Source organism: Papio anubis, chromosome 3 (genome assembly GCF_008728515.1).
Source record: "Papio anubis isolate 15944 chromosome 3, Panubis1.0, whole genome shotgun sequence".
NCBI classification, from domain to species: Eukaryota; Metazoa; Chordata; class Mammalia; order Primates; family Cercopithecidae; genus Papio; species Papio anubis.
In genome coordinates this window covers 99,233,536-99,255,797 of record NC_044978.1, presented here as the reverse complement: position 1 = coordinate 99,255,797, position 22,262 = coordinate 99,233,536, and the positions used below count along the sequence as shown (strand labels likewise).

Here is a 22,262-nt window from a genome sequence, read left to right as displayed (position 1 = left end):
AGTTACAGATGCCTAACTAGGTAACACTGGCACAGAGATTATAGTTACTTCTTACCTGGAGTGAATGCTAAGAAAGGCAGAGCTAGATATTTAATACTCCTGCTAGTTTCCCAAATGTTATGTGAGAATATTAATATAAAAATACATAGAAAATAGACTCTTTGAACTTTTTATCCTCTATGTACAACTGGACTTTTAAATCTGTGTGTATAAATAGAGAATTACTTCCCTAGGACCACCAGAGAAACAGAATTTACTCCAAGCATAATTGTGCTTGTCTCTCAATGGTTAACTTAACTTTTATTTTGCAAACCAATGTATTACTTATTTTGCAAACCAGTTTATTACTTGTCTTCTGCTCTCTTGAGGCTGTAATGGGCCATCCGCACAGTTTGTGGCCCGGTTTGATTCTCCTTGCACTCTTCTGATGGGAGGCCCCAAGTGATGACTGCTTCCTTATCATCTCTTTGCTAATCACTCTTAGTGGAAAGCCTGCTTCTGCATTTTGTTTCTTCCACTCAGAGCTGTCCTCTGAAGCCCTGGTCATCTGCAGCTTTGCTTGCTGACCTCTAGTTTCCGCTTCTCTTTCCTTTCATGAGTGGTTTGAAACTCCCATTACCAGGCCATGCATGATGTGCTCATCTTGACTCTTCCTTTTCTCCTCACTCAGGCTTCTGCCACAAGGGACGGGGTAGTGCATGTAATGGTTAGTTCATGTTGGACAGGCCTCTTTATCTCTTGACTGAACCACTGAATAGCTATGTGCCCTCAGTCAAGTAGCTTAAGCTCTCTGATCATCTGTTTCTTCATTTGAAAACTGAGAGTTGTTGAGGAGATTAAGTGGAATGGCATGTTTAAAGTGATAACCACATAGTAGATATGTGGTCATTAGTAGCTCTCAGGTCAAAAAACTTTATTTCCCTACTTGGTTTCTAATATGATCCTTTTGCAAACTCTGCACAGATGAATATATTGACTATCAGTTTAAAAGAAGACTTTTGTTTTCCTCAAATAGAAATATTTTTTTTTTCTCTGTAGAGAATGATCTGTTTTCTTTCCATCAAAGACTGCTCTTCCTCTAAACACTTTCTATGTTTGACTTTTAAGGCATTACTATTTCTATGCTTAATTACTTCAGAATTTTATTGTTGGAAGTTTACATGAGCAGTGTTTTGCAAGCTTTACATTTTCCATTAACAATTCTGTAGGCCAGGTATGGTGGCTTATGCCTGTAATCCCTGCACTTTGGGAGGCCAAGGCCAGGGGATGGCTTGAGGCCAGGAGTTCGAGACTAGCCTGGGCAATGTAATGAGACCCTGTCTCTACAGAAAATAAAAGAAAAATTAGCTGGGCTTGGTGGTATGCACCTGTGGTCCCAGCTACTTGGGAGGCTGAGGTGGGAGAATTGCTTGAGCCTAGGAGTTGGAGGCTGCAAGGAGCTATGATTGTGTCATGACACTCTAGCCTGGAGCATAGAAAGAAACCCTGTCTCTAAAAATAAATAAATAAAATAAAATTAAGTTAAAAGAAAGAATTCTGTAGACTCCATTCAAGTTAGGGGTGTGTGACTACTGTCCTCTAGGCTTTTTCCAAGTTGGTAAGCTTGGGATCTTGCTTTAGTGCTAAAATTTGTCATCTTACAAAAATATAAGTTTCCAACTGTTGATACCATTTAATTGTGTCTTTCCAGGTGCCCAGGAAAAGACGAACTTGGAAATCATTATTCTAGTAGGCACGGCAGTGATTGCCATGTTCTTCTGGCTACTTCTTGTCATCATTCTACGGACCGTTAAGCGGGTAACAAAATAATTTCCCTTCTGCCCATGCACATTGGTTTTCATGATTAATGAAAACTGATTGGGGTTCTTTGAGTTGTTTCTTCCCATTGTTATTGGCTCAATGGGCACATTTTATTTCAATACAATAACATTCTTGCCCACTTTCTTTTGGCTGGATCTCAGGGATTTAATTGATAGAAGCCACTAGAGAGGAAAAGGGCTTGAACTGTCTAGTGTAATTAAACTTTAAAACCTTAATTCTGAGCTCCTTTGGGGGACAAGGGAAACTAGAAGCAGGGTTATAATAGGACCACTCTCAAACTCCATGAGTTTTGTTGGAAAATGAGACAGGAAAGAGGCTCCAATAAACAGCAATAACAAGCACACAAAACAACAGCCAAACGACAGTGTGTATATGACTGGAAGGATTGATGCTTTCCAGGCCAATGGAGGAGAACTGAAGACAGGCTACTTGTCCATCGTCATGGATCCTGATGAACTCCCGTTGGACGAACACTGTGAACGACTGCCTTATGATGCCAGCAAATGGGAATTCCCCAGAGACCGGCTGAAGCTAGGTGCATTTTCAATTGCTATTAATTTGATATTGTATTTACCAGGCCGTCTCTTCCTCCATTAGAACGATGACAAATGTGGTGTATTCAGATGTTGGATTCTGGTTTAGAAATATTAATTCCATCTCTTGAATTTGGATAGTCATTCATTTAGCCACTTAGAGGTAGGGTCCCTATGTAATCATCCAAAGCAGGACATTTGGAGAGTGAAGGGGGAGTTATTAAATAATTAAGCCAGGACAAAGGAGTAAACTGGACTATCCATGTTAAATTGGGATGTGTGGTCACCCTATCTAGTTGACATCTCTGCATATCACTTTGGTTGTATAGTAATCCAAGTCCGTTTTCTTGTTGCTATTGTTGTTGACTCTAGGTAAGCCGCTTGGCCGTGGTGCCTTTGGCCAAGTGATTGAAGCAGATGCCTTTGGAATTGACAAGACAGCAACTTGCAGGACAGTAGCAGTCAAAATGCTGAAAGGTAAAAGCAAAATTATGTGGTGATCTTTCTGTTTTATCTAGTCTTTAAACATGTTGCAAGGCTTGTATCAGTAGCTTTATGCTTAGGTGGGCCTACTAGCCACACATGCAGCCAGCCTAAATAATGTCCTTGTGCAAATTGGAAAAAGGATCCTCCTTTGTAGCTTTATGCCAGGGTGCACGGTCTGGCAAGTAAAGTTGGGGATGGGTTTCACCTTCTTGCCTGGTTATCCTTGTGCAGGGCTCAGCCAGCACAGTTGTACTTAGTGGTTCTGGTTACAGGAAAACAGGACTGTGGTTATATTAAAATTGTTTCTTAATATATTGTGGAATCAGATAATTATAGACCATCTACAGACATGGAAAGGAAAATAGTGGAATGCAAAAATAGCATGTTCTCTAGAATTGGAATATGTAAAAGATGTTCATATGTAAAAGATAATTTGCAAAACAAGAATGGTTGTGTTAGAATAAAATATAATGGGTTATATTTTTTAAATGAAAAGCTTTATAAATAATTGTTATTTCTAATAGTAATGGAATTCTGGTCTGGCCATTTTCATTTCAAGAGGATAGACAATAAAGCTTCTTTCTCCAATTGTGATGTTCTTTCATTGATGAAGGCAGTGCCACTGACCCTTTGCCAATAGGTTTTGTGCATTTCAAAGCTATCTTTCTCCATTTGCCTTTTTTCTCTGGTGGCCAAGGGAGTATGTAATTTTGAGGTGGCTCATCAGGGCCTTAGATGTGGACCATGCCTGTGAATTAGAGGGAAATGTAGCCGTCCAAACGGGATCAAACACATAGTCTTAGTGCCATCAGCCTCATGTGTCAACTGGTCTTTCCAGCTGGCCTTAATTTGCCTGCACAGATTGGCACAGATTGGCTGGAACCTTCGGTATAGCCCCTAACACATGAAGATATTTAATACATGGTGTCGCTTCCTTATGAGGAAGCACTGAAATGATCAGACCCTCAGGATCGTAGTGAACCTGAAATGCAAAAATACAGTTTTGTAAAAGAAGAGAATCTGGGCATTATTCCATTGCAGATGTATTCTCCACTTTGCAAAAGATTTCACAGTGGATTCCTTTAAATATCAAACATTCTGGCTCAGTTAAAATATGAATTTTATTTTAAATTAGAAAATAGAATTTACACTTGACTTTTGGGGAAATGCATGTGATCTGTAAACTAGGTCACAGCTGTGTTACCCCTGGAGGGTAAGTTGTATGGTGGCATGCAGGGAAGGAGGGACCCCAGTTATCCGAAGGAAATGTCCACACCTAAGATTTCCCTCCTTGTAATGTATTTTTAGAAGGAGCAACACACAGTGAGCATCGAGCCCTCATGTCTGAACTCAAGATCCTCATTCATATTGGTCACCATCTCAATGTGGTCAACCTTCTAGGTGCCTGTACCAAGCCAGGAGGTGAGTAACTGTGGATGGTTTTGGTCATCCAATTTTAACACGCCTCTCTGATAGTGTTTGAGGGAAAGCAGTCAACTCCCATGGACTTTATTTTCTTAGCTTAAAATACTTTGCGGATTCCTAGGAATAAATATATTTCACGGCGGTTTAATTGGCACTAGAATTAAATTATTATAAAACTTTCTCAGAATTAAGAAATGTCATGCCACTATGATTCAGTTTGCTACTTGTGTAACAGATGTCCAGAGAAGAAGAGTAAACTTCCCTAAAACTTGAAAGCTTAAGGGTAGTTACCCCCAAAATGGAATGATATCAAGTGATTGCATTGAAAAGCAAGTAGATGGGTGGGTTTTCTTTTGAAATTTTGGTTAATCTTGTGAAAATGTCTTCTGGAAAAAAGAAAAGCTATATATAATATAAACAAGTTTATATAAGGGGATTGGGACCAGCTGATTTCTACACTCCTGTCCCAATGAAAGGTTGTAGCCTTCTTCTAAGGTGTTTTTGGGTTCGTCACTGTATTAAACACTTAGTGAGGAACACCAGTGAATATCCATTTTCCTTCCTGGACATGCTGCCTGCAGGGCCACTCATGGTGATTGTGGAATTCTGCAAGTTTGGAAACCTATCCACTTACCTGAGGAGCAAGAGAAATGAATTTGTCCCCTACAAGGTATGTCATTTCCTAATCCTGCTCTGGCCACATTATAAAATGAAGGGAAACTAGAAATGGTACAGGTTAATTTTTTAGTTGAAATTTTGTGAAGAACTTGTGAGGAGTCTTCTCATATTACCTATTGGCTGTTATAACTTCCTCTTTTACCTTCTGGGGGCCATATGTTTCTGTTCTATTTTTGTGATTTTAATCTACTGACCCATTATAGAGTGTGGACATGGGGGAGAAGGCAGGTATGATCGAGGAAAGGGGAGGGGGAAGGGTAGGACAGCTCTGGGTTATTCTGTCTCTCCCCTAGCCATATTTGGCCCCTGGAGTGTAAATCCCTCTGTGAAGAGCACCCTAATGCTGAGAGTGTGTCTGAATGCAACTCAAAGTGGCATTTGTCTCTTTAAGCTAAAGAAGGAGTTAGGCTTTGTGGAAGAAATCCTATTATGCACAAAACTTGCACCAAATTTCAGTTCAGAGATTGCATAATCCTGAAATTGATGTCCTCCTTGTCTGCTTTTTAGTAGTTTCTGTTATCTCCACCGTTTATCACATTTTAAAGGTTGTAAACTTTTAAAGACTTATTTTGTGTTCAAGGAGTTTGTTTTTTCCTTTGCTTTTTTATAGACCAAAGGGGCACGATTCCGTCAAGGGAAAGACTATGTTGGAGCAATCCCTGTGGATCTGAAACGGCGCTTGGACAGCATCACCAGTAGCCAGAGCTCAGCCAGCTCTGGATTTGTGGAGGAGAAGTCCCTCAGTGATGTAGAAGAAGAGGAAGGTACCAGCCAGTGCTTCCTGCAGGCTATGGCATACTCTCATCGGAGCAGACAGGGTGATAGGGTGTTACAAGGAATTTGATCGTGGGAAAAGTCCAATACTACCTCATAATTTGAAAGAGACCTGAATTTCTATAATAGACTGCCTCCATTCTGTCTCCCCAAAAGTGAAGTGTGGAAGCCCTAGACCGGGAGGCAAAGCAAGGCTAGCCTGAGAAATCTAGGTGGTCCAAGTGGGATAAGCTGTCAGTTACAACCACAGCAGTGTTCCTAAAATACTGGTTCGGCATTTATTAGCGGGAGAGGCTACAAGTTTTCTGGTAGTTGAGTAGCCTCTCCATTGCACTGGAGAGCCCCAGAGTGGCTCAGCTGCCCCACGTTGCATGCTTTACCTGTGCAAAAGTCTTTCTTTTCATTATACCTAACCATCCCAAAGGCAGTTTAGGAGCCATCTGTTGTTTCTACCCTAGGCCAAGTGGCTTATCAAGTCTTCCTTCCAACCATTATTCCTCAGGGGAGTCTTGATAAATATCCTGGCCTTTAAGTTATGTTTCCAGTGATATTTTATTTATTTGCTTTTATTTTTATTTTTTTGAGGTGGAGTCTCATGCTGTTGCCCAGGCTGGAGTGCAACGGTGCAATCTTGGCTCACTGCAACCTTTGCCTTTTGGGTTCAAGTGATTCTTGTGCCCCAGCCTTCTGAGTAGCTGGGATTACAGGTGTCTGCCACCACACCCAGCTAATTTTTTTTTTTTTTTTTTTTGTATTTTTAGTAGAGATGGAGCGTCACCTTGTTGGCCAGGCTAGTCTCGAACTCCTGAACTCAGGTGATCTGCCTGCCTCAGCCTCCCAAAGTGCTGGGATTATAGGCATGAGCCACCGCGCCCGGCCTCAGTGATATTTTAGTGCTCTTTATGGGTCGAGCTGTGGTCCCAAGCCTAACTTCCAGGACTTCAGCCGGCTCCAGGACACACTGTATTTCTACCTCCTTCAGAAGGAGCAGAGATAGCGTCGTGGATATAGAGATGGGTGACAGGCTGGCTCCCCTTGAGGCATAAGTCTAGAGGAATAGTGAAAGAAGCCCACTCTATTTCCCTTGACATGAGGCTACAGAGAGAATTTGCATTTAACTCCTTTTCCTTAGTAGCTGAGAAGGCAGTGTGAGGCTGGGACTTGGTCTAGAAGCACATGGGGAGGTGATCTAGGCTTCATTTAGCGGGGCCCACATCGAGTGGTGCTGCCTCTACCCTGCTCTTTCTCTTTCAAGAAACAGTGGCCAGTGAGCCAGAAACCTAAGAGATTGAGTTGTTGAGAAAAAGGCTCACAGCCTTTTAAGTACTTATGAGGTTATTACTACAACTGAGTTTTTGTTTACTCTGGTCTTTGTCTCCAGGAAAGAAGCCATAAGTCTTATCTGACCAAAGAGATGATTTTGAAACACCCATTTAATATCTTAGTGTTTATTTGTACCAGTTGCACTGAAGTAAATACACCAATTTACGTAAATGTGTCTTTCCATGTTTCTGTTATCTCTCAGGAAAAAACATCCTCCCAGGCCAGATTTAATGTATTTACAGCACTTTTAAAGTTTGAAAATGAATTAAATATATTTCTAGTATTTTTAGTTATCTATTGCAGATTATAGTTTGACTTTTGGCCTTTGTCCCAGGACAAATCCTGGAGAGAAGCAATTCAATGACCCTGAATATTGTTGTCTTATTTTTAGAGTTCTTGATATTAAACTATTGTTTATCCCTCTGGGTACATGACAAAAAACAGTGTAAGTGGCAAATTTGGAAATGTCCTCTTTCTTTCCCAGATTATCTAGGTCAATATTACCTTATTCTACCTCCCGGATTTACTGGTTCAATTTGGCTAAAATGGAAAAACCAGTATTGTTCCTAAAGGATGTGATAGAAGCTAATGATATTGGGATTCAGGAGATTTATAGAAGATAGAAGCATTGACTCTCTGTTTCTATTTCCTGAAAATTTAACTCCCAAGTCTTAAAAAGATTATTACTCTAGCAAACTTAGAAACAAATCACACCAATTCATGAAAATACTAATCTCCATCCTCCTGCCTCTTCGGACAGCTCCTGAAGACCTGTATAAGGACTTCCTGACCTTGGAGCATCTCATCTGTTACAGCTTCCAAGTGGCTAAGGGCATGGAGTTCTTGGCATCACGAAAGGTAAGACAGGTTGAGGGGAAATCAGCTATCTTTTCAGATCACAGGTTTGGAAATAGGATGTCCAGTGTCAGCCATTGGTGCTTTTTTGGGATTGTAATTCATTCACCACTTCTGCGGCTCTTAGAAGACCTCTACTGGGGAGGCTCTGTTTCTGCTAAGTAAGAGTGGTTAAGGAGTTCATGAAATTAAGCTGTATAATAAAGGCTTGTCAAGCATCTACTAAGTGTGAGGCAGTCTTCTGAGCACTGAGGATACTGGGGTGAACAATCAGGCAAAGCTCTTCACCTTCCTGGAGTTTATAGTTCTAGTGGGTAGAGCAAACAATAAGCAATATAAACAAGTAAAACATGTTGTAGGTTAGATGGGAGTAAATGTTATGGGGAAATAAAGCAAGAAAGGGTTATAGAATATACAGGAGCAATGCACTTGTGTATGTTTATGCTTCTCTCTGTGTGTGTACATCCATTTTAAACAAGGTAGACGAGGAAGGCTTTACTAAGAACTTGACATTTGAGCAATGACCTGGAAAGGGGAGGGGCTGAGCCCTACAGATATCTTGGCATGAGAATCATTTTTAATTTATTTTACATTCATCAACATCCATCAAAAAGTATTTGTTAGGAGTATAATTAGAAACGAGGAAGGACAGGCTTCAGATGAGAGCGATTAAAAGAGCTAAAATTAGAAAAGTAGGCCAAACAAAGGCTGAGGTGGGGACGTGACAAGTTACAACTATTCCAAAGGTTGTAAACACCAAGCAGGGAGCAAGGCTGGTGGCAGTGACTCCCCTGGAAAGGGTAAAATGTGTAATTTTTTATTAAGTAGCAGTACTTCAAATTAAAGATCAGGAAGAACTATCAGTTGACAGAATGTATTCGTGCAGCCTAATGAAGAAAGAAAGACTTAAGTTGTATATATATATTTTGTGTTTCCTAAATTAGAACGAAATCTTCCGCCCATGTTTTCCCCTGAGGTTTAAAGCTTCTCGTAGCATTCAAGGCCTCAGGCTCTTTGATGTTTCTGCTAGGTAGCTCTTGTGTTCTCTCTCCCAAGGGGAAGGAGGAGAACTGGGGCCTTATAGGGTTTTCCCAAAGAGAAAGGCCCTTTACACTGCTTGGAGATTATGATTTATTATTACTATTTTTTTATGGCTGGAATTTGCCACTTACTCAGGGTTCCTTTTGGGGACTAGGAAGAGAATGGACATGAATGTGAGAATCCTTTAACTTGTTTTATATCTACCAGATGACTTCTTGAATCTACTTGGTTGTTGGGTTAAAAAAGGAAACTTTTTGTTTGGGGGGAAAAGTAAAAAATACTGTCTGTTTTTCGGAATTCCCAGTGTTGCTCAATTGTGTTAGACAATGTGCTTCTGAATATGCCTTGTTCAGAGGAGACTGCCATACAGATTTGAGGTGTGGGAAGGTCAGCAATGCCTGGCTTACACGATCACTCCTCCAATGAGTTAAGAATTCTCCCCTTGGCCGGGAATGTTGGGTCATGCCTGTAATTCCAGCACTTTGGGAGGCCAAGGTGAGTGGATCACCTGAGGTCAGGAGTTTGAGACCAGCCTGGACACCATGGTGAAACCCTTTCTCTACTAAAAAACCAAAAATTAGCTGGGTGTGATGGCACACCTGTGGTCCCAGCTACTTGGGAGGCAGAGGCAGGAGAATCACTTGAACCTGGGAGGTGGAGGTTGCTGTGAGCTGAGATTGCACCACCACACTCCAGTCTAGGTGACAGAGTGAGATTCCTTCTCAAAAAAAAAAAAAGAAAAAAGTTTTCTTCTAAGCCATTGATTCATTTCTTGTGCTCCCCAAGACTCATTTTCTCACAAAATATCACATGGAGCTAAAGCTGCCGAGTAGTAGGAAGTTAGGTGAAGTTTGCAGGATACAGAGAAAGGAGAAACTAAGAGGCTAAAAGGAAGAGAAAGAAAGTCAAGATTAATCTCATTGTATTATTAATGCACCAGAGAACTAACCTGACTTGTGATAGGCTGAAATTGCCTTAATAGACATTTATGATAGCCCAGCACTTTGAAATCAGGGGAAGCCCCACTGGGAATTGTTTATCAGAGCCAGTCTGGCTTCAGCCTCATACGCAAGGGGGAAGCCAACAAAGAGCACTAAACCAATGAGAGCCCCTTGTTTCTGATTTCCGTGCATTCATTCAAAAAACAAATCCCATTCTGGGACCTCCCTAGAATAACACGTTTTTAACCAAATATGGGGCCAGGCAAAAGGGATGTGTGGATGTGACCAGAAACACACTTTCAATTGTGTCCTAGAGGAGCCTATTTATGATTCCATCATCATATTAGAACTTAATTATTTAACTCCAAAGGCTGGGGCTGTTTATGGAATGAGCAGATGTGTGTCTCAGCAAAGCTCACAGAGTTTTTTCCTGAAGTGTTGTTAAAAGATACTAACCCAGTCCTTATTAATCAGTTGGCTTTCTGATGTGGGATTTTTTTTGATGCATGAGGTCACAACAGATGTGAAAGAGATCAGCTGTGCCGAGACCTAATGCACACACGATTCTCTTTGCAGTGTATCCACAGGGACCTGGCGGCACGAAATATCCTCTTATCGGAGAAGAACGTGGTTAAAATCTGTGACTTTGGCTTGGCCCGGGATATTTATAAAGATCCAGATTATGTCAGAAAAGGAGATGTAAGTTTCAAACATGAATCCAGTGCTTGGTTAAGTAACAGAATTAAAACTCCTCATAGAGAGCTTCAGGACCTGTGTTCAGGAACAAAGGAAGTTTTTTTCTTCAGATATTTGCTAATTTGGGTTCTGAATCCTTGTCTTCTACCCATGTAGGCTCGCCTCCCTTTGAAATGGATGGCCCCAGAAACAATTTTTGACAGAGTGTACACAATCCAGAGTGACGTCTGGTCTTTTGGTGTGTTGCTGTGGGAAATATTTTCCTTGGGTAAGTCATTTCTCTTTGTCCTTCCATCCAGACTCCAAAGAGGAAGACAAAAGTTGTCTTTTCCTCTCTTGTACTTCACGTCTATCAGGCGAAACTTCTAGGAAGCTTTGGAAAAAAAAAAAAAAGATACGTAGGTGATGAGGATATGCAAGATTCAGGCGCAGGGTTTTCTATAAGAGAAAATCAAATTAAAGAAGGTCTCCTCCCTGTTTTATTCTAGGTGCTTCTCCATATCCTGGGGTAAAGATTGATGAAGAATTTTGTAGGCGATTGAAAGAAGGAACTAGAATGAGGGCCCCCGATTATACTACACCAGAAATGTAAGACTTTAAGAAGTGTTCCTCTGTTCTCTTTCTTTGCTCGCAAATTCTCCTTGCCTGGAAGACTTTCCATTATATAGACTTTCTTCATTGCCCAGTTAGTGTCCTGCTTTTACTTTGGGGCCTTTCTTGATAATTTCAAGCATGGAGTTATCACTTTTTGAAAAGATAGTACTTTATTATTCAAAGCAACCAGTTAGTTTTTATTAGATGTTGCTTTAAGTGTTTTGTTTTTTATACACATTGAGCCTCGGGAGTATGGGACTCTGTGTCTTACACAGTTTTGTATCCCTATTTAGCATCTCGACTCGTGGGCTCTTTATAAATGTGTACTCATTTAAGTGCTTATTTTCATCATTCAGGGAGAAAGAGGCATTTAATGAAATCAGTGCTTTGCTTCTCTAGGTACCAGACCATGCTGGACTGCTGGCACGGGGAGCCCAGTCAGAGACCCACGTTTTCAGAGTTGGTGGAACATTTGGGAAATCTCTTGCAAGCTAATGCTCAGCAGGTTCGTCACCTCCATCCAAGAAGCGCCTACAAAGAGTACTTAGATGTCAAGGACTTCCCTACTGCCTGAACTGTCTCATGGCTACCATGCCATCCTCTCAGCCATTGAATAATCTACTGTATTCTTCTACATCTGAGCAATAATGCTTTTCTAAAAGCTGCAATTACCCTTTTAGGCAGATAAGATTCTAATTTATGACCTGGGAGCGGACCACTCTGATTTCTACCTACTTATCTTTTTGTTATATCTTCAAATGCTCTTCTAAAGCTAAAACAAACAAACAAAAAATCTGGTTGATCCACAGAAGATCAACAATGGAAGAAATTTCAAGAAATTTTTAGTAAATTCTGCAGGCGAAAATACATCTAAGCTATGCAAAAGAGATGGTTTCTGTCTTGGTATCATCCCAGGTTCTTATAACTTCCACTGGAAGATTTTAGAGTTGTAGTCTTTACTGTTGGAATGTTATTTAATCTCCAGTCAATGCTTCTTACTACAATGGAAGCGAATTTCCTCTTTCTTTTCTTTTGAACAACTAGGGGACAATAGGTCAGCTCTATTTTTATCAATAAACCTTCCAAACATTTACAGATATCAAATAGTCATTTATTTCTTTTTCTTGATGCAATAATATTAAGTTGTGCAACCTTTTCTCAAAAGACCCATTTTCGTATCCATTTATTGCTTTTCTTTAGACTGTCATCAGTTTTTCCATTGCCTTGAAATGTGGTAGCTAAAACTGGATGCCATGCCCTTTGAAGGGCTTGGCTCGTGCGGTTAGGGCTCTGTGAAGGAGTAATTTTTTTGTTCTATGTAGCTCCGTGTGTTCTGTTGTTACCTCTGTGACCACAGCCTGCTTTCTCTTCTTTGTAACTGCACTTCCCTGTGGGCTCCTTACCCATCTCGTTTTTAGTTCTCTCCTTTAATATACCTTCCATTTCAACGGCTTTTTGTTTCTGACACATGATTTGTAATGTTGTCTTAAAGTTCTGTGTTCAGATATGAAAGCCACATGCCCTATGTAGCCAAGAAGCCCCTGTGCCCTTTGTTTTTAATGAAAAGGCACTTGAAGAACTGAAGCCATAACAACAGTCTTCTGTGTTTATTGTTTCAGGACGGCAAAGACTATATTGTTCTTCCGATATCAGAGACTTTGAGCATGGAAGAGGATTCTGGACTCTCTCTGCCTACCTCACCTGTTTCCTGTATGGAGGAGGAGGAAGTATGTGACCCCAAATTCCATTATGACAACACAGCAGGAATCAGGTACAGTATATGGCCTAACATCCCCTGGGGGAGGGTAACTTCAAGGCCATCTCGGGGAGGGGGATTGGAAGTGGAAGGAAGACCATGTCTAAGGCTGCTGCATCCTACTTCCACATAACCTTAGCCCTGAGGTTAACATCATGGGGAATGCTCCTAGAAGACGGCCTGGGTAGGTGTGCTTCCTCCCATCTGTAGCCCACGCTGCTGCCACAGCATTGCCTTTAAGAATTCCAAGCCCTGCAGCTGCAATAGCTGGAATGCCACAGTTTGCTAATCTCCGGAATAAAGAGACCAGTTTTACAAAGACATCTGCATTTAAATTATCCCCATGTATGCTTTTATTAATGTGAATTAAATGGCTTAGGAGAGATTCAGAAAGGAAGAGTTCTGTGCATGCATGAGAACACACTTATGGCTCTCTGGCAAGGATACAGAATGCCATGGGTCTGTGTCCTGAATTAGACTGGATGCTGCATCTCAGGAGCCCCTCCCACGTCTGATTTTCAGTATTTTATTTGCATAGTGGGAAGTCTGGGCTTATTTAAAACACATGCACTGCAGTCCTTTCCTGGTTTGCAGAGGGGTTCTGAAGGCAGCTTTCTTTTTTCTCTCTCCCAGCACCTGTGCATAAGGAAAGAGTTGGTGTGGTTTTCTACAATATGATATTAAAATTGCCCTTTACTAAGGCTGGGACTACTTCACTTTGCTTTGTTTCTTTCCCAACCCCTTTGGATGTTTTCCTGCTTTAATGGAATCCCTGACAGCATGGGTCCAGCCTGCCAGCCAGAGTGTGCCCGGGCTGCAGGGAGGGGCAGGGAGCTCTCTCATGTCCAGAGCATGGCCAGGTTGCCACATGGCAGGGATGCTAAGGAGAAACTGGTGGACAGTTTGCCTCCTAGAGTTGTGCAGGGCAGCAGAAACACTGATTGGAAGGAAGAAAGCTTAGAAGCCAGCAAGTGAGCTGACTGTTCCACCGAAGTCAAAAGCGTTAGGCATATTTTTAAAGAACTTTGCCATATATTATCAGATGTTGCCAACATCATAACACTCAGAGTCAGGCAAGGTAGAAACAATGATCTTTTTTTTTTGATGTATGATTGAATGCAAGGCTCAGTTCTGTTACCTGAGGGCAGTACAAACTTGTGGCTAAAGATCAGGTATTAGAGTCAGATAAAACTGAGTAGGACCCCCAAGTCTGCCTTGTAGCAACTGTGAAACTTGGGGGCAAATCATCTACCCTCTGCCTCAGTTTCTTTATCTGTGAAATGACACAAGGTCAGTGGTGCTGTTGGAAAATGGCTGTTTTGAGAGTTGTAAGATATAATCTATTTCCAAGCACCTGACCCTTGAAAGCTCTCAGTAAAAGATACCTATTAAGTGAGCTGCTTAAAATCACATCCTTGAGATGAATCCAGTTCCTCTGACACCTGAGTCCATGTTGTTTCCTCCCATGCCAAGGAGGGCCCTCAGAGAGAAACAGTAATGAAATGAGACTACAGTTCCACTCCTGTGTTTACACATTTCCAGTTCAAGTTCAGCCAGCCTTTTAGTGTGACAGTTGTTCCCCACACACCATTATTGCCTCCCCCTTTATCGGAAAGCCATTTGATCATGAACTATATTCCCTGTGTTTTCTGTGACCAAGTAAAGTGATGCTCCGAGTTAGCAGCCTCCTGGCTCGCCGGGTGCTTTGCATATGGTGCTGAGAAGGAGAAGAAATCATGTTTGTGTAATGGAAGCACCAAATACGATGCTGGATATATAAAAGGGCTGCTAACATTTATCCCCAGAAGCGTGGACCAATGTGACACCACTCTCCCAGCACAGGCCTGGCTCCTATTTTCTGTCTGTGATTTTTGAATTGGTTTTTCCAGTCCAGTTTCTCTTTTATCCTACCACAATTTAAAAAATAAAATGAAAATTGGAGTCTTTTGTCTGCATCTCCTCTCAACCTCCTCCACCTTTTTTCCTTTTTATAAAATAAAACTCATGGTCACATTTTAGTCATCTGGTTTCGAAGAGAAGCAGATAGAGGCATTTGCACATGGCATGCTTCATTCTGTTGCTCTCCTGGGGTTCTGTTTCTCTGGGGAGAATGAGTTGAGGCTGGGGTACTTCTCAGGGGGCTTGTTCCATCCTCTTATGCATTTCTGGCCAAGTACAAAAGCTGAGCAGTCTTTCTCCTTCTAATTTTCAATCCTATTGCATTATAAATAGAGCCGGACAGAGACATCACTGTGGGAGCTAGCCTCATGATTTGTGGCCCCTTTAAACCATTTGAAAAATATTTACTTAGCATTTATTTAGAGAGGGACCACTCATGTCTAGACTTAGCTTTGCCTCTAATTTCCCCTGTGGATCAGTTCTGGCCTCAAGTTTGCATGCTTCCTGCAAGAAAGCACATACTCACTGGACTCGTCTTTCTTTGAGGGCAGTTTGGGGACCATCTGCAATCGCTGTCATTTTCTCTGGGAGTTTCACCTCCCACATCAAGCAGCTTATCAAAAATTTCTTTGTAGTACTTTCTTAGAGAAAGGTTTTGGTGCATACCATTTTCTTCATTTTGGTTAATTGTTAGTGATGATTAAATGGCTCTTGTAGATTGATGCTTGGGATAGCCTGCTAGCTAGGTATTCCTGAATTTGGCTCTACCATTAGACTGCTTGAAGTGGGACTGTCCTTTCTGCACTTTTTGTCTGTTTCATATCCCATACTTACACCCCTGACCCTGCTACTGCGTGATCAGTGCATGCATGACAAGAGAACAGCACCGTTCACATACTGGGTGCTTAATAACGGCTTGAACAATTGTGTCTGCTGTTTTCTTCTTTCTTTTCCCTCCTGATACTCTTCCAAGGGAGTCTGTATGGAGTAGAGTAAAACAAAAACAAAAATTTCACATGGGCTTTGGTGTCTGAAGGCCTAAGTTTGAGTCCCAGTTCTACGCTTTATTAGCCATTTTCTCCCTAATTCTTGGCTCCCTCATCTCTAAAGGGGAAATAATTAAAAGACCTATTTCTCCGTTTTAGGAGGAACAGATGCACCATGATCTGTGGAAATGCTTTGTCAATCATGAAAGGATCATGCCATTTAAAAAATTACTGGATTAAGAATTTAAGGAGCTGTCCTTTCTAAGGCAGCTAAATTATTTTCCAAACTTGCCAACCCTAGTTGATTCTATCCCCTAGATATCTCTAGAATGAACCCATGTCTCCAAACCTCATGGGCATTCCATTTTTCTAGCCAAGCTGCCTTTCTTTCTCCTGAGGAAGTGCAGTATTTTTCTCATGGGTCTTACGCCTCTAGTCTTATTCTTTTCAATCCACAGTCAATTCTCTAAAGGGCACATCTGATCTTGTCAATTCCATGCTTAAAATCCTTCAGTGGCTCCTCATTGCCCTCAAAATAATAATCCAAACATTCCAGTTATGTGATTTTGGATAAGTTCCTTGACCTTTCTATGCCTTGGTTTCCTCATCTGAAAAGCTGGGATAGTAATACTCACCCCTAGAGTGGTACCGTGGTGAACACGTCATGAAATGCTGCTTAGACAGCATCTGGCACAGTGCCAGGCATGTGGCAGATTATCAGTGAGGGCTTCCTGAACAAGTGAATGCAGGAATGATTGACTATGGTACCAGTAGTTTTTGACAACCATTACTTTTAGGGGTTGGACTTACAAGAAAGTAGCCTCCGATCGCACCCTGTGTATCATATCCTCTAACTTGTGGAGTTTCCTGAGTGAGGGTGTCACCTGTAAATCTCATTCTCTCCTCTCTGTACAGGGAGGAACCAGCCTCTTGGGGTAGGGGAGAGAGATTTAATTTCCATTCTTCTCCTGTGGCCCAAGGTCTATGCAGCATGTTCCAGAAGGCTGCTTGTAGTGGGAAGTAGGCTGGTATAGGAATGAAGAGTGTATTTTCTGTCTCGTTGGGTCCTCCCAGTGAGTAGGACTTCCCTTCCCTCACTTGGGCTGTAAGTGATTTTGATAGCATCAACTAGACTCACCCAAAGCCACATGGCCGGGAAGGAGCCTTCCCAAGAAGGAGAGGATCTGTTGTTCGAAAAGTCTTATTATTTGGACTCGTGAAGGAAGCTTTGGAAGTCAAAGGAGAAAAATGAGCTTTGTTTGAGAGAGCATTATTCTTCCTAAGAACAATAAGCCCAACATTCTCCATGTCATTCATTTTTTCAACATCTCCGTGAGCTAGGGAGGGAGTGCTACTGCCAACACATCTTACAGATGGGAAAAGAGGGTCACGGAAATATTCATGACTTTCTCAAGTTTCTGCAGTCAGTGGTAGATTCTGAAATAGGCAAAATATCTTGTTACTCTCAAACCACTGCTCTTTCCTGAGACAGCAACTCTGGGGGCAAAAATGAGGGGACAGTGAGACTCAGTCCACCTTCCCTTTGCACACTAAGCCTCTGTTACACAGAAAAGGAAGAGGTTGTCTTCAAATCACTGCTGGGTTCAGTATCCTTTAAGGAGACCTTCAGATGATTCCTCTGCCTATCTTTCATTGAATGGTTGCTCTGTGAGCATTATCCAGAAAAAATTTCCCGGGAGATGGCCAGACAGATGTGAAACACTCGGTAATATATCCAGAGCTCGATGGAGGAATCCCATGCAATCAGGAAGCCAAGCAGAAGGCACTTGATAACTCCCTCTGCTATTGTTGTCTTTGGTCCAGGACTGGACCTCAGAAGTAGGGTTCAAAAGAACAGGCTCATCGAGACTCCTCAGTTATATTATACTTTTAAATGGACTTTCTCAGGAAATTAAGCCTTCCATGTGTGCTAGCAGAGAAAGATTTTTATTTTGTTTTGTTTTTCTAAAGGATGTTTTGAAGGTTGCTATTAAGTTTGTGGTTGAAAGATAATGAACTTAGGTATCACTTGTGGTATCTGCAGTCAAATATACCACCACTAAAATATAAATATTTGTTCTTTTGCAGTCAGTATCTGCAGAACAGTAAGCGAAAGAGCCGGCCTGTGAGTGTAAAAACATTTGAAGACATCCCATTAGAAGAACCAGAAGTAAAAGTAATCCCAGATGTAAGTACATCTTTTAAAAATAGTCTTAGAAATAATACAAAGGATGAAACACTGGTTAGATAAATATTAGCCTAAGCATTAAAGTCTTGGAGCCTCATTAGAAGGCTGCCCTCGAGTGTGTGTATCATGGGGTCATTATGGAGATGGAACTCTGTTTTTTACATAAGTAAAGTCCTTGGTCCAAGGTTCAAGACAATGTAGCTTTCTGACCAATTTCACTAAAGTGCAGTAGTGTCATGGTGAAGAAAGCGATGGTAACAGGCATTCTCAGCTGCTGATGTGAACATTTTCTCTTCTCCCTGGCCTGTGTCTACTCATAGGAAGCAGTTGCTTCCTTTTGTAGCTTGGACAATTTGTGGCTATTATACCTTTATGTTCTTCCACAGGACCTTATTTGATAGTCATGACAGATGGGTTGAGAAATCACCTTAATTAAATAGTTGGTCATTTTATATGCTCAATTAACTGTGCCATCTCATTGTCTCTGAAAAAGGACAACCAGACGGACAGTGGTATGGTTCTTGCCTCAGAAGAGCTGAAAACTTTGGAAGACAGAACCAAATTAGCTCCATCTTTTAGGTAAGACTCAGCCACATTAAAAAGACAAATTTCAATAGGAATTTTTGGAAGCAACTTAGGACTTTCAATATAAGTGCAGAATTTTCCCTATGGGGTCTTTGTTGTTTGGAGAAATTAACATCAATTTAACAAATAAAGAAGGAAACAAACCACATGATAAAATTAAGTGACAAATCTAAAAATAATCTGAAATAAATTAGAGAATTTGGTCAATTTTTATGAGAATTCATGAATACTAGGGAATTTCTGAGTATAGTTACTGTAGTCAGTAATGGCTAAATGAAAAAGGTGATTGGATGTGATCCCTAAAGCTGTCAATATGATTGCAATCTTTGTGGACTCTGAAGAATTTTTAAGTCTGTATACAAATGGGTGCCTCTGTGCTTAAGAAGTATGATATATAAATAAGCCAATATCTATTTGTTTGAGACATTTAAATATTATTGTCTGAATTCGTAAGTATTTCGTTGTGGGAAAAGTATTAAAATGAGTTTTAAATATAATCTCCACTCTATGGTTCAGTAGGAATTTGTAGTTGTCTTGAATACGTGTATGTTCTCTTAACATACCAAGTAATTGAAAATCTATATTTTTAAGAATAATAGGATAAGTGTAGTTATGTATTTGCTGGAGTTTATTTGCTAGAGTGTTCTTACCTAAAGGCAAGAATAGAGGAGGTTTTGATCTGCTTATTATCTAACTTTTATATAAAATGGGAATACTCATGGGTTTTTGAATAATGCTCATACCAAAAAGAAAACAAACAAAAGAAAACCCACCACATTAAAAGGTGCCATTGTGCTATTTTATTGTTTTCTTTAAGGTCCAAGGTAAAAAGTTGTGAAAGTCAATGGTATGTTTCATTCATTAATTAAAAAAATGTTTATTCGGCAAGTATCATGTGCAGCGCGCCATGCCATTGCTTAAGACACCTACATTAGTTTTGTTGGGGTTGAATTGAAAGAAAAAATTGTATTTCTCATTATTTGAAGTAACTTTTAAACTATGTATAAACACGAGTTACTAAAATTCCTTTTTGCAGTTTTAACATGAAGAAATTGGGTAAAACACCTATTACCGGGAAAAAACACCTTAGAATGGTTTGTGAAAATGTAAATCCTGAAATTTTAGATCAACACAGCCTACATTTCTAGGCTTTGACATGATTACCATCTGTCAGGATTCCATGCCATTGAAAATATTTTCTAGTTGCTGCTGAGTGACTGGGGTCCTCAGTCCTTCCAAGGAATGTGGTTTTGATGAGTAAAAAGCAGCGTTTGACATATCTGGCTTGACTGCACACACGCTTCAAGTTACTAAAGTTTAAAGTTGCTCAAGAACTTTATTACCACCACACACATGCCCCGTAGTTCCCAAATTGCCACAATGGAAAAAGCACAAGTGAAATTTCAGAACATCCCAGTTTCCTTGAATATCATGCAAGTGGCCCTTTGCGCCTGTCATTGTATACAAACTTGTCAATCTGCAAGGCCATAAACATGTTCCATCGGTTGGGGCCTTTGCATAACTCGGGAGAACTGCCTTTCATCTCATTTGAGGCTTGAAAGACTTGGACCTGAATAAGAGGATTTATCTGCAACTACTAATTCATGCGAGTACCTGAAAATAGACCTTGTCCCTGTAAACCTGATATGCTGATTAACAACTGGGAGAGACAGGGGGCTGGGGTCAGCAAAAGAACTGTCTTCTCTCCGCCAACTCATTTGCTTGCCATTTCTTCCACAGTGGAATGGTGCCCAGCAAAAGCAGGGAGTCTGTGGCATCTGAGGGCTCAAACCAGACAAGTGGCTACCAGTCCGGATATCACTCCGACGACACAGACACCACTGTGTACTCCAGTGAGGAAGCAGAACTTTTAAAGCTGATAGAGATCGGAGTGCAAACCGGCAGCACAGCCCAGATTCTCCAGCCTGACTCGGGGACCACATTGAGCTCCCCTCCTGTTTAAAAGGAAGCACCCACGCCCCCAACTCCTGGACATCACATAAGAGGTGCTGCTCAGATTTTCAAGTGTTGTTCTTTCCACCAGCAGGAAGTAGCCGCATTTGATTTTCATTTCAACAACAAAAAAAGGACCTCGGACTGCAGGGAGCTAGTCTTCTAGGCATATCCTGGAAGAGGCTTGTGACCCAAGAATGTGTCTGTGTATTCTCCCAGTGTTAACCTGATCCTCTTTTTCATTCATTTAAAAAGCATTTATCATGCGCCTACTGCGGGTCTCACCATGGGTTAGAACAAAGACGTTCAAGAAATGGCCCCATCCTCAAAGAAGTAGCAGTACCTGGGGAGTTGACACTTCTGTAAAACTAGAAGAAAAACCAGGCAATGTAAGTGTTTGGGGTGTTGCAGATGGGAAGGATTCGCAGGGCTCAGTCTATCCAAGAGGCTTTGTTTAGGACGTCGGTCCCAAGCCAAGCCTTAAGTGTGGAATTCAGATTGACAGAAAGGAAGACTAACATTAGCTCGCTTTGAGAGAGTACTGGAGCCTGCAAATGCATTGTGTTGGCTCCGGTGGAGGTGGGCATGGGGTCTGTTCTGAAATGTAAAGGCTTCAGATGGGGTTTCTGGTTTTAGAAGGTTGCGTGTTCTTCGCAGTTGGGCTGAAGGAGAGTTCCTTGTGCTGTTTCCGACTCCTAATGAGAGTTCCTTCCAGACCCTTACGTGTCTCCTGGCCAAGCCCCAGGAAGGAAATTATGCAGCTCTGGCTCCTTGTCTCTCAGGCACCACAAAGTAAGGACATTCAGCTCAAGGCTCCCTGCCGTGTTGAAGAGTTCTGACTGCACAAACCAGCTTCTGCTTTCTTCTGGATGAATACCCTCATATCTATCCTGATGTGATATGTCTGAGACTGAAGGCGGGAGGTTCAATGTCAAGCTGTGTGTAGTGTCAAAGCTTCAGGAAGAATTTTACCCTTTTGTTCTTCCCCCCGTCCCCAACCCACTGTCACCCCACAACCCATCAGGATTTTAGTTATTTGGCCTCTACACTCCAGTAAACCTCTACACTCCAGTAAACAAACTCCAGAGAGTTTGTTCACTCTCTGAATGATTATTAGCCAGACTTCAAAATTACTTTATAGCCCAAATTATAACATCTATTGTATTGTTTAGACTTTTAACATATAGAGCTATTTCTACTGATTTTTGCCCTTCTTCTGTCCTTTTATTCAAAAAAGAAAATGTGTTTTTTGTTTGGTACCATAGTGTGAAATGCTGGGAACAATGACTATAAGACATGCTATGGCACATATATTTATAGTCTGTTTATGTAGAAACAAATGTAATATATTAAAGCCTTATATTATATATAATGAACTTTGTACTATTCACATTTTGTATCAGTATTATGTAGCATAACAAAGGTCATAATGCTTTCAGCAATCGATGTCATTTTATTAAAAAACATTGAAAAACTTGAAGGAATCCCTTTGCAAGGTTGCATTACCGTACCCATCATTTCTAAACTGGAGGAGGGGTGGCCGGGCACAGTGGCTCACACCTAAAAACCCAACACTTTGGGAGGCCAAGGTGGGAGGATCGCTTGAGCTCAGGAGTTCAAGACCAGTCTGGTCAACATGGTCAGATTCCATCTTAAAGAAAAAAGGTAAAAATAAAATAAAATGGAGAAGAAGCAATCAGACATATTTTCCATGCGGTTGTTTTACAT

At 41.1% G+C, this 22,262-nt stretch overlaps 1 protein-coding gene across 1 annotated transcript in view; it reads left to right on the top strand.

Moving 5' to 3' along the window:
- The window catches only part of KDR (kinase insert domain receptor), a 47,175-nt gene extending 25,161 nt beyond the window's left edge, over window positions 1-22,014 (top strand). Inside the window, exons 16-30 of the mRNA XM_031664458.1 lie at window positions 1,691-1,797; window positions 2,221-2,356; window positions 2,727-2,831; window positions 4,149-4,262; window positions 4,847-4,935; window positions 5,554-5,707; window positions 7,801-7,898; window positions 10,454-10,576; window positions 10,730-10,841; window positions 11,062-11,161; window positions 11,567-11,672; window positions 12,787-12,938; window positions 17,897-17,996; window positions 18,490-18,575; window positions 20,322-22,014. Of these exons, the coding sequence (XP_031520318.1) occupies window positions 1,691-1,797; window positions 2,221-2,356; window positions 2,727-2,831; window positions 4,149-4,262; window positions 4,847-4,935; window positions 5,554-5,707; window positions 7,801-7,898; window positions 10,454-10,576; window positions 10,730-10,841; window positions 11,062-11,161; window positions 11,567-11,672; window positions 12,787-12,938; window positions 17,897-17,996; window positions 18,490-18,575; window positions 20,322-20,544 (1,805 nt within the window). The 3' untranslated portion in view covers window positions 20,545-22,014. The remainder of the gene's footprint in view (window positions 1-1,690; window positions 1,798-2,220; window positions 2,357-2,726; window positions 2,832-4,148; window positions 4,263-4,846; window positions 4,936-5,553; window positions 5,708-7,800; window positions 7,899-10,453; window positions 10,577-10,729; window positions 10,842-11,061; window positions 11,162-11,566; window positions 11,673-12,786; window positions 12,939-17,896; window positions 17,997-18,489; window positions 18,576-20,321) is intronic.
- Window positions 22,015-22,262: the final 248 nt, after the last annotated feature.